The sequence below is a fragment of the Mandrillus leucophaeus genome, unplaced genomic scaffold (assembly GCF_000951045.1).
Source record: "Mandrillus leucophaeus isolate KB7577 unplaced genomic scaffold, Mleu.le_1.0 Scaffold617, whole genome shotgun sequence".
Taxonomy (NCBI): domain Eukaryota; kingdom Metazoa; phylum Chordata; class Mammalia; order Primates; family Cercopithecidae; genus Mandrillus; species Mandrillus leucophaeus.
In genome coordinates, this window is record NW_012106664.1 from 1,546,687 (window position 1) to 1,558,754 (window position 12,068).

At 33.8% G+C, this 12,068-nt stretch overlaps 1 protein-coding gene across 1 annotated transcript in view; it reads left to right on the forward strand.

Annotated features, from left to right (window-relative positions):
• The window catches only part of LOC105553917 (glutamate receptor ionotropic, delta-2-like), a gene marked incomplete at its 3' end in the record, with an annotated part of 1,194,618 nt that overhangs the window by 1,000,489 nt on the left and 182,061 nt on the right, over positions 1-12,068 (forward strand). Inside the window, exon 8 of the mRNA XM_012000105.1 lies at positions 7,002-7,121. Within this exon, the coding sequence (XP_011855495.1) occupies positions 7,002-7,121 (120 nt within the window). The remainder of the gene's footprint in view (positions 1-7,001; positions 7,122-12,068) is intronic.

Sequence of the window (12,068 nt, forward strand, 5' to 3'; positions counted from 1 at the left end):
CTACAATTTGAAAACCACTCCCCTGGGATATTTAGAAATCAATTTACCCAGTGCGGATCTACCTTCTTGGAATAGTGCCATGTCATTGCAACACGAGTAGCCTGTTTTTATTTACAGAAGTCTACTATATTTAAATAGAAATCATTTTTTCATTTTTTTCTTAGTGTTAATATTTTTAATACTGAAACAATTTCCAAGAGGGCACTTCATTCATGTATTCATCACTCTTTTAACAGGTGTTTATCGAATGTCTATACTGTAGAATGCTCTGTGCAAACTCATTTATAGGATTACCCCCCACCAAAAAAAAAAAAAAAAAGGAAATTTAGAGGCCAGTAGTGAATATTGACTAACTGTACAAAGAGTTACACTCTAAGGCCAGAAACAACAAAAGGACCCAAATGTGGTAAATATAGGATACTGTAGAATCTTAGAGAAGAGTTCAATATGCTGTGGTAACACACTGAGATAGTTGCTTCACAGCCAAGAAAGACATCTGAGCCTCTGTTCGGGAATTGCCATGACCAGAAATTGCTACACCCTCTCTCTAGGGGCAGCATGAATCCAATGAACAGTCATTACAAAACTAGAAATGTCTAAGTTCCTTTCTTCAAGGGACAAGTCTGAAGGGTTATCTATAGACTGGTCCATTGGATGACTTAAACTGGTATTGTATTTGCATCAGGCTTTCATTTCTTTCTTTGTCTAGTCCCTCTTCCCTCACTCCATTGCAAGTGCTCTCTCAATAGCACTTCAAATAAACCTCCTGCATACAAGCAAATCTCCATCTCAGACCTGTTTCCTTGAGAACACAACTTAGAAAATAGATTAGAAATATTTGCATAGAACTGATAGCATCTTAATGGAAATTTGAAAACTAGCAGGCTTAGGATATAAAAAGCTATGGAAGGAGGATATTTCAGGTGGTAGAATGCTGTAGCTGACATATCTATTAGAATAAATCATTTGTACAATGACAAAAGTTGATTAATTTACCAGAGTGCAGAGAACACATAAAATTGTTTTGACTGGAAAGTGATTTAGGAAAAAAATTATTTTGTGGGTAAATGTAAGACACTAAATAATTTTTGGATAAAATCAGACCTGAATGTTAGAAAGAACACCTTTACCTCTTTCATTTAAGTTTTTTAAAAACTAAGAAAAATCTTAGATTCAAAATTAAACATAAAATCACTGACAATTTTCTGTGTATTCTATATTAGTAAGTGAACTAAAATTTAATAGATCCTTAAAGCAAGTTCTTTTGCATTGTCTTAATTGACCAATTTCTGTTAAAAGTTTTGTAATTATTTTTAATATGGAATGTGGGAAAATAGAAAAGATCAGTTTATGCAATATTTCAAATATTTAAGTACCAGTACATTTTCTCATATTGATATATGTTGAGCCCAGCATATATCAATATGATATCTGATAGTTATCTTGATATATGTTGATACCTCAAAGAATATTTTTTGAACTGATAAAAGTACTGAAATTATACCAATTCTTACATGGTAATTTATTCATTCCACAAATATTTATTGAATACTACCATATGTTGTACTACAAGATCAGAGAATAAGGAAGGAAACTAGAAATATCAAAAATAATTACAAGCATGATTTGTTCTACAAAAGGGTAAATACCAACTGTTCTAGAAATATGTCATGGGAGGGCCTACGTAGGCCTGAGAGTGATAGATAAGTGGAAATGTTTAGGCTAAGAAAGGAAAATTAAGAGTATTCCAGGAAAGGGGAAGGAAGAATGTTTCACACAAATGAAATAATGTTTCCAGGCTTGTAGGAAAGAGAGCTTAACACACCGAAGCATCTGAAATAAGCCCAAGGCAGCCAGAATAGAGACAGAATAGAGACATGGTTTCTAATTAGCTAAAAGGGGAAAGACCGCCAAGGGTTTCATAAATGATGTCGAAATTTCCAAACGTTATTCCTTTATTCAAGGAATAACATGACACTGAAGGTTTTTTTTTTTTTAGATGGAGTCTCGCTCTGTCATCCAGGGTGGAGTGCAGTGGCGTGATCTCAGCTCACTGTAACCTCTGCCTCCTGGGTTCAAGTGATTCTCCTGCCTCAGCCTCTCGAGTAGCTGGGATTACAGACATGCACCACCACACCCGGCGAGTTTTCATATTTTTAGTAGAGACAGGGTTTCACTATGTTGGGCAGAGTGGTCTCAAACTCCTGACCTCAGGTGATCCACCTCTCTCAGCCTTCCGAAGTGCTGGAATTACAGGCGTAAGCCACCACATCCAGCCGACACTGAAGTATTTTAAATGGGGTGGTGATAAAATCAGATTATCCCATGCCTGCCAAGTAGAGAATTCTGCAACTGCCGTTGAACCAGACTGACTGCATGACAGAACACCAATGAAGAGGCTAATCCTCTTACTTAGAGAAGACCCGGTTAGGGTATGGGCCATGGGATGGATAGAAGTAGATATCCTTGAGGATATTGAAATAAGGATTGAAATAAGGTTTGGTGATTTAACATAAGTGTGTGAGGAAGACAAAGATTAAAATAATGATTCCTAGGTTAATGGTTGGGACAAAATGAGCTCTAATAAGTTGTCATGTTTGGTTTTGTGGGATTTTAAAAAGTCTGCATACTTAAAGAAATGGAGGCATTACTTTTTGTGTAAAGCATTATGTATCATTTAGAATTTAGAAATCTGAAGGAAAGAGAGAGAATTTAGGAAAACATAATCTGGTTTACTACAAACAGTATTGTCTTGAAATATAAGGTAGCCTTTTTACAAAAATGTGTGCAAATAAACTTTTTGTCATAGGGGATTTAAAAACTGCCATCCATGCTCTTGGAATAAACCTCTTGTCGATTCACCAAGATACACTCCAGCTTCAGGTCATTTTAATCATAAAGTAGGTAAAGTGGAATAGATTTAATTTAATTCAGTTCAGCATGACTTCCGAGCAATTCACTATGATATAATATGTTATATTGAACACACAGTTTACGTAGTCCAAAGGAAAAAAGTATGAGACACAAGATGAAGGTTTCAGTTTGGGTTCCACAGTTAACTGGTTAACTAGGCCTAAGGATCCCCTAAGATGGAGGCAGCATGATCACAATGCTTGTAACTTCCTGTTTACTTCTCAGCTAGCTGTGAGTTTCTACTATGAATGACTATTTGAGTGTATATGTATATATGCAAATATATGTATATATACACACACATAATGTTACATGGCAACTCAAATTTTCCTAGATATTTCACATAAATTAGGTTCTTTGTATTTGTCTTTTTTTTTTTTTCCATCTTGTATCTTAATTTCTATTTACTCATAAAAATATTTCTTTGTTGGGTAGAAAATGTGGTATTTTTCTTCTTAGGACTTTTTCTCTCTGAACCTGATGCTGATGAAACATGAAGGCATCAGGGCTCCCTACTGAGTCTGGCCCCTCCCAGAGTGTTCACTGCCTTGCTGAGCCCATGCTTATATTAACAGATTATCCTTGGTTCCCACACACATCTGCAGGTTACAAGGAATTTAGGAATAAGTATAAGGAAATTAGGCAAGTATGATAAATATTTGATGTCCCACGTGATCCTCCAAAAGTAATTCTTAAGTTCCTTTGTCATTTCTAGTGTAGGAAAAGATCCTTCTTCATCATAAACAGAATGACATAAAGTCTCAGTAATTTTTTTTTTTTACCTTTTCCCCAACCTTTCCTAGCCATAGGGGAATAATACATTTTGCCTTTTAGAAACTGATTGCCCAGTGGTAAATTATCCCCAACCTCTGATTCTCCTCTTTTAATTTTTCTACTCTTTGCCCTCGATATTTGATGTCCACTGGTATTTATATATCAAGTGGATGGATGAAATTAAAACAAATTTTATTTCATATTTTTAAAAAGGTTTACTCTGGCAGCAATTTTTACTGCCAATTTAAAGGACATTTAGAAATTATTTGTATGTGTTATTCATACTATCAATGTCCCATTAGCTTATATTGTTGAAAATCTGCTGCATCACCAAGAGATAAAAAAAAATACAACCCTGCATGCACAAAAATAATGACCATTCATTACCCCTTGACCAGCACACATTTTCACTGAGGCTCTGTTTTCAAGGTTAATTTGAGGATAGATGGAAAAATGCTTTAAAGCGCTGGAATTTTCTATGGCAATCAAAAATCAAAGAGGTTAAGTCTGGGTGATATAACAATAGGTTTCAGTTAAAAGGTTTACTTGCTTGAAATACTGACCTCTCAGTCATCCCTGACATCTTCATGAGGGAAGGTTTCATTGATTTTACATGCCAACAACTCATTAGGAATATAGCATAAGGAAAATAAATTGCAAAGTCAAAAAGTTGAGCAAGGTAAGTAAACGCTGTAGCAAACTCAATGCAAGTTCCCCAATTTATTGTTTTCTGTACCTTTTTCAAGTAACTAAGTCATTCAGTGGAATATAAAGTAAAGGATGAAGGCATGACCTGGAGTGGCCACGTGGGTATTGATTGAGAACAATAACACGACACCAGATTAGTCTAGTGCTCAAATGTGTAAACATTTTAGGGTTATGGTAGTTTTTATGTAGCAATCATATTGATATATGATATATTTTTCCTAGAAATAAGCTGCTAAAACAGAAATTTAAGATTCTGATATAATTAGAAGATATTATTCAGGTAGATGTATGGTTATAGACAAGAAAAACTTTTATAAAATATTCTGAATACAAGTAGAACTTATTTGTAATAATATAAGCTATACTTGTCAATCAAATTCCTACAGTATTTGTCATTTGGAGATACTAATGATAATAAGATGCACTGCACTTCAGTCTTTAAAATATAATTGGATATTGTGAGATATTAATAGTGAGCACAGACTGGAAGAGATTGGCAAAAATCAGATATATTGCCCTTATCAAAAATACAGGCAAGCAAAGGGCGCAAAGCAGAAAAAGTAGGAGACATTCTGCATGGCTCCCCAGGTTCTTTCTTCCCACACTGGAAATGCTGATTCTGTCTCCAAGGAGGGTTTCATAGGTTTACTTCTCATCACAGGGAGGATTTACATTATGAAACATTTCCATTTTTACCCTAAAAAACGTAAAGCTTCAGGACATTTTCTGAGGAGCCACAAACCGTTAATCCATAGATCTTGGGTTTATTTACTACAGTATTTCTTTAGCCTGGGATATCCTGCTAAGGGATTTCCCACCTAGTAAATATTACTAGTCTATTTACCTGGAGTTCCAGTTGTCAGGGAAATTAGACCCAACCTTCATCCTCGGTTGCTGCCCTGTCCACACACCAGGGAAAGGAATGAATACATTCTAGACCAGCTACTTTTAACTTTTTTCTCCCCAAGCTAACCAATGAAATGTAACTGAGTTGACATTTGCAACAATATTTTCCAAAGCCATCTAAATATTTAAGCATATAATACTTTTTGGCAAACCCAGTGAATTTTCATTAAAAAACAAGATTATGCCAACTTGTGAACTAAAAATCCTTCAGAAATAAAGAATTAAGTAACAGTGGAAGTAATGATGATAATAATAATAGTATTTAAGCTCTCACCACATGTCAAGAACTTTTCAGTATTCTGTACATGAATTATAAGAATCAGAATAATCTTCTAATGTAGGCACTATTATTTTCCCATTTAACAGATCTAGTGATTGAGGCATAAATGAAATGGCTTAGCCTGGTTTACACAGCTAGTAGGTCCTGAAGCCATTCGTGAAACCCAGGAAGTGTGACCTATCTTCTTGACTGCTAAATCGTATATGAAAAGAGTATTGACATATCAAATGCACTACGATTTTTATTAATAAAACTAGATAATAGTTTGGCTGATTAGGGAATAATAGTGAAGAATTAATTTTGTTGATTATTACTGTTATAAAAATACAATAGATTAAATATTAAAATTAGTGATTCAAGTAGGAAAACATCAATCAAAAATAGTTTGTTGAATTCATCATGAACTTTGCATCAGGTGATTGGGCTACAAGGCACAGATGGAGTAGAAGGAAAAGCAAGCAGCATAATATTAATACCAGACGGAAAAGTCTGGAAACAGAGTTGCAGGTTATGTCAAGTGAGATATATTTAAATACCAACATCTTAGAGGTGATAATTAAAACAATTTACAAAACTGAGATCATTTGTTTTCTAAATAAATGTCATTACCAGGCCAAAATTTTAAGTTAGACATATTTTAGCATTGAAGTGACTGGGAGTGTGATTTTCATTGGTAAAATCCTAAATAATATGAAGGCTGATAAACTAAACTGAGAAAAGAATGATAAACAAGAAAGAGAGAAGTATGACCTACATTGCAATCTGTTGGATAAATGAACATCTGTCATGTTGAATGAAAGATGAAGCTTGGAATTCCCAGTGAATCTCAACAGCCAGCACTACCCGTTAAGAGCAAAAACAGATTTCAAGCCTAATTTAGCTTTCTTTTATTTTTGATTTGGAAAATATATTTAAAGAAGGTGCAAAATTATAAGCCTCTAATAATCTAGAAACCATGGATTTTAAGATCCCCAGGTATAATTTTAGATCAAATTTGAATGGAATTGTGCTAGAACAAAGAAGATTGTTGATATCTATCTTAAACAGATTTTATGCGCTACAGAAACATCTTGTTTTCTGACTAATGGATCCATTCAAGTCACAAGGTATGGTGGCAAAAACTTGAGCATGAAATTTAGTCTGAGCTCTAACATGGTTTCATTTTAAGAAGTCAGTTGACTTTTGGGGTCTAAATTTCTGTTTTCATGAAAAATAGATGAGGTTGGATTAAGGAATTTCCAAAGTTAGTTCAACTAGACTCCTGTTTATGCTGTGTACCTATTTTAAAAAGCAGTCTGTTAAAATTGCATACTTTAAGTATTATTTCATAGATAGAAGTAGAGTTCCTAGAACTTCCTTTTATGTTTATTTATTTTTTTTACTTCTGAAATTTTACATCAGTATCTGTTCTCTCCTTTAGGGTGGAGTTAGTGGGTTGACTGGAGAGCTAGAATTTGGAGAAAATGGAGGCAATCCCAATGTCCATTTTGAAATCCTTGGAACCAACTATGGAGAAGAGCTTGGCAGAGGTGTTCGCAAAGTAAGATAAGACATGCTGATTAATATGCTTTTTCCTGTACTATGGTTTTGCTTGATTGTTTTCCATGCAATACGATCACAGTACCCATTAAAGTCAATATTGTAGTTTGAAAGAGAAAGCAGGGTTGGGGGGAAATTAGGCATTGAAATGACTTTAAATATTTATTTACCAGAAGTATTAAGCAAGAAATTCAATTTCTGACTTAGAATAATGTAAAGGAAAAAAAGTAATCTGAATCTTGTCTAGGGAAATAGCATCATCTTTCATTTGTTATAATAGTAATTTTTATAAAATAGTAAATTTAATATTTATACAATTTGTAGCTGCTTGATTTTTAACTTGCAACATGTATAAAATGAGAATAAGAGCTTGGATAAATTTCATATAGTAAGACAGAAAGTCTACTGCAAGATGTGACATTGCAGTATCTTACCTTCTGTGTGTGTCATGTAATATGAAGAAAATAGTTTGCAGAAAATGAACTCTCGTTCATTTTCTATTACAGCCAGGATTCTCAACACTCTCATATGCTTCTCTCTGATTACAGTCAGACCATCCTTATCCATAGTGTAATATTTAGACTGATTTTTATGATGCTAATTTATGTGCATTTAAAATATATTTTTATCACCTGTGTTTACATCGGTATATAATTGTTTTGTCAATGTCTTAACTTATGAATGGTCTCAAGAATGCATATATCCTTTTTTTCTTGCTTCTTGTGTTCAACAGTGTGTTTATGTTATTGATCCTTGTTACTTGGAGTGGCAGTTTATTCATTTATATTGCTGTATTGTTTTCTATTGTATGGATGTGTCCCAAACCACTACAGTTTCCATTTTTAGACTGCTGTAAGCTGCTGTTACAAAAATTCTTGGATATACATCTTGGATACTTTTATGCTTGTAGGTGTATTTCTGTAGATTTTGTATCCAGAGGTAGAACTGCTGCAATACAAGAAACCATATCTTGAACTTTACCAGATAACATCAAACCCATTTTCATAGTAATTTACTAATTTACATACCACCAGCAATGCAGGCATTGCCCCACCTTCTAATCAAGTCTTGAATGTGTAAGACTTAAAATTGTATTAACTTATTGGGTGTATATAATGATATATCCTCATGATTCCCATTTACATTTCCCTGATTATGAAAATGTCTGCATCTTTTCCTACATATTTAGGGTCTTCAGATGTTTCTGAGTTAATTGCTTATTTACTTTTTTTTTGGCTATTTTTTGGAGGGGGTGTCTTTTGCTTTTTCTAATTGATTCTAGAAGTTATGTATATATTCTGAATTTGAGTGTTTTATCATTTAATTTTTTGCCAGTTTTGTTTTCCTCTCTGTGGATTTTATTTCAATGCCATTTATAGTATCTTTAAATTTAGAAGAGCTATGAATTTTCATCCTTATTATTATTGCTCTTCAGTATTATCTAAGAAATTACTCCCTATCCCCCAGAGTCATGAAGATATTATGCTCAATTATGTTCCAGGGGTTTTATAGTTTTGCCTTTCAAGTTAATGTCTTTTATCTATCTAGAAGATTTCTATATATATGAGGTGAGAAAAAAGTAAAATTTTACTCTTCAATACTCTTCATTTGTTTTATTGAGATATAATTGAAGTGCACAGTGACTTACAGTAATCGCATTCACCAGTTTAACCACTAACAAGGTCAAGTTACAGAATGTTTCTGTCACTCAGAAAGTGCAATTATTCCTGTTTTTATTCTGAGAAGCACCGACAGTTTGCTTGGTCTGAAAGTTTATATAAATGCATAATTAGTATTTACACATTTGTGTCTTTTTTCTCTCAACATTTAAGGTACATTCTTATTTTCATGTGTCAATAATTTTGCTCGTTTGTCTTTTAATTTATATTGCTGAGTGGTATTATAGTCTATGAATGTAATATGGTATCTTCTAAAATGTCATTTTCTGTTTGCTGCTGTGTATACAAATAATATCGATACTTTATATTGATGTTATATCCAGCACTCTTGCTCAGACCTCTAATTCTGATAATTTATCTGTAGATTCTCATGAATTTTCTGCAAATTGTCTTGTCATTTGCAATTAATAAGAGTTTTTGTCTCTTCTTTTGTTATTTTACACCTTCTAGGGATGATGTTGAATGGAAATAACAATAGTAGGTATTTTTGGATCGTTATCAATCTCAGAGAAAAAACATTCAACACTATACCACTATACTACTATATATTTATATATTTATAATTAACTTAGATCAGTTTAAGGAAGCTCCAGACATTCCTGGGATATTTTTATATAGAATTATTTATACATATATAAAATTATAATTATGCTTATGTTTACATAATATTATTTGATTTGCTACCACCTTGCATAAGGGTTTTATATTGATACTTATGAATGAGGTCTCCTAAAGCTGTCCTTTCTGTTGGATTTTGATGCTAAGGTATGCTGGCCTAATTTAAATGAGCTAGTAAGGTGAAGCATCCAGAATCGTGTCTAGTACATCACAAGAAGTTGTGGTTAATTTTCATTAATGAGTGAAATTTCAGTAGAGGAGTAATGCCATATGTTTAAATAGCAACACTAGAAAAGTTTAAAAAAAAAGTGAATATTTTGGGTAGTAATTAAATGGCTTTGTGGAGTTTTTGGGAGAGATCTTTTACAGTGTAAGAGATTTGGGTATATTTGAATGCTCACAGACCAAGCCAGTAGTGAAGAAGAAAATGAAGATATAGGAAAGAAAGGTGGTCATTGATAGAGAAACAGTAGAGGAAAAGAGAGGATTGGATCAAGAATTAGACGGAGTTCTTAACTGTAGGCACCGGGGAACATCATTTTCCAGAGTGCTGAGGGGTGGGAGTAAGAAAAGAATGCTGTGCTTGCAAGCAAGTCTTTATGTTTGATGTTAGGAAGTTAAGACAATTGTTAAGAAATAGTCTTTTCTTGGAGAAGTAGGAGGCAAGATTATCTTCTAATTGGGAAAATGTAGCAGAAGGCATTGGCAATAGTGAGACTGGAGGTTTAACGACAGTGGAGAAGTTTCGAAAGAGCTGCTGTGGCAAACAGGAGAGGTGACTAGGGAATATTGAAGAAATGCCAGGCAGGGCTGTTGGCTCACATGAGGCTAGAGATCAAGAAATCACTGTGGTACTAATCTATACAGTTGCGGATGTTTGTCCACCAGCATTGAGCAGACTGAATAAATTTAAATTAATATAGACTTAACGCTTCATCGGGTTATTTTTGTTTTGGGTTGTGTTGCTTTGTGTTTGATAGCAGTACAATGAGGCAGTGAGGTTAAGAACGTTGACAAGGCGATGGTTGAAGTGACAAAGCATAAAATCTAAACTGAACATGAATGGCAATGAAGAAAGAGAGAGTCTCTATAATAGAAACAAAGTACGGCTAAGAGGTTACTGTGTCTTCAGCACATCTGAAGAGCTTGTATATTAATATGGATGAAGTGAGAGAGCTTCAGAGCCAGAAATTATGGTTGGGGAGAGAGATAACTGAATTCATAATCCTAAGGCTGAGTAGGTTCTAGGCACTCATCATGGGATGTTTGTGAGGGTGGCAGAGGAGAGCTTCATTTAGCCTTCTAAAATCAGTGCCATTTAACCAAGTTCTGAGGTCAATATAGCTGCTTCAACCTGCTCTGAATTCAGAGTCCATAACGGTTAAATCTCTGCTATTAAAATGATAGTGAATCATACACATTAGATTACGTCTACTTTGTCTTTAAGTAATAACTCCTGTAATTATTTCATTGTTAATATTCCTATGCCCCAACTCCCAAACTGGACTGAAACGCTCCTGTGAGCGGGCACTATAGAGGTATTGTGAAAGGCACTATAAATATTTACTCTATGGTGCCTTGTATACCTTTGACACTTGAAAATTTTTTTGCATTGTTTTAAAAATTTAAGCATTCTTAATTTTGAAATTTTCATTTTTATAACTCAATTATTTTTCTACTAAGCTGCAATTTAATTACTAATTTTTTAAAAAACTCCAGATCTAGTGCTCAAGTAATTTTAAAAGTATTATGGACTATTTCGTAGCTTGCCAGCTCATTTCATAAATGAGGCAGTTCCTTTGCATAGCTATTAACACATATAATAATGTGTTCAAAGATACTTATCAAGGGAAAATAACATCACACAAATAATTGCAGTATAGATTTACTAGATGTGTGTCCAAAATGAAGGTTCCACTCCAAGTTTCTCCATGTCTCAAAAGGAGTGAATGGTTTTCCAGTTGACGAACTGTCAAGTTGTCAGTGTTGATTCTGCTGCCAGTGGCTCAGTGTATACAAAGCCTGCAGCCTTATCACCTCAAGCAGAGGTACTGTCAGGTCTCATAAACTAAACGGGGTTGTGTCTGCTCAGGGTTTGAATGTGTGGTGTACCAAGGATTCATAGTCCCAACTTTTGGGCTAGTCTCTGCTCTCTTGGCACTGTATGAATGATGGTTTCATTTTTTTTGAATTTGGTGAGAATGTGCAAGGGATTATTTAATTCTCACTGATGTTCATCTAAATTAAGGACTTTCTTACTTTGATAATTTTTACATGTTCTTTTTCTTTGTCATAAGGTGGTACTTATTTAGTAGATGGTATATCAACATGTTAGCACATTGTATATACCCTTGAAGATAAATTCAGGTAAAACTCAAAGTCAAATTTTGAAATTGTTAAGGTTTTCTATACCCATAAATTTTGCCCAAGAATGTGGTTATTTCTGTTTCTGTTAATCACTATATAGAATTTCTAAAAAAAAAAATTTGAGTAAAAGTTATTATAAGAAGACACGAAAAGTAAAGATTAAAGTAAATAACTCTACATTTAAGGAATCAATACATGTTTTTCATTAGAAGAGTTTTACGTAATGTTGTTTGCTTATTTGTCAGATTTTTCTTTGTTTTGTTAAGTTTGCCAGTGCTGCTCAC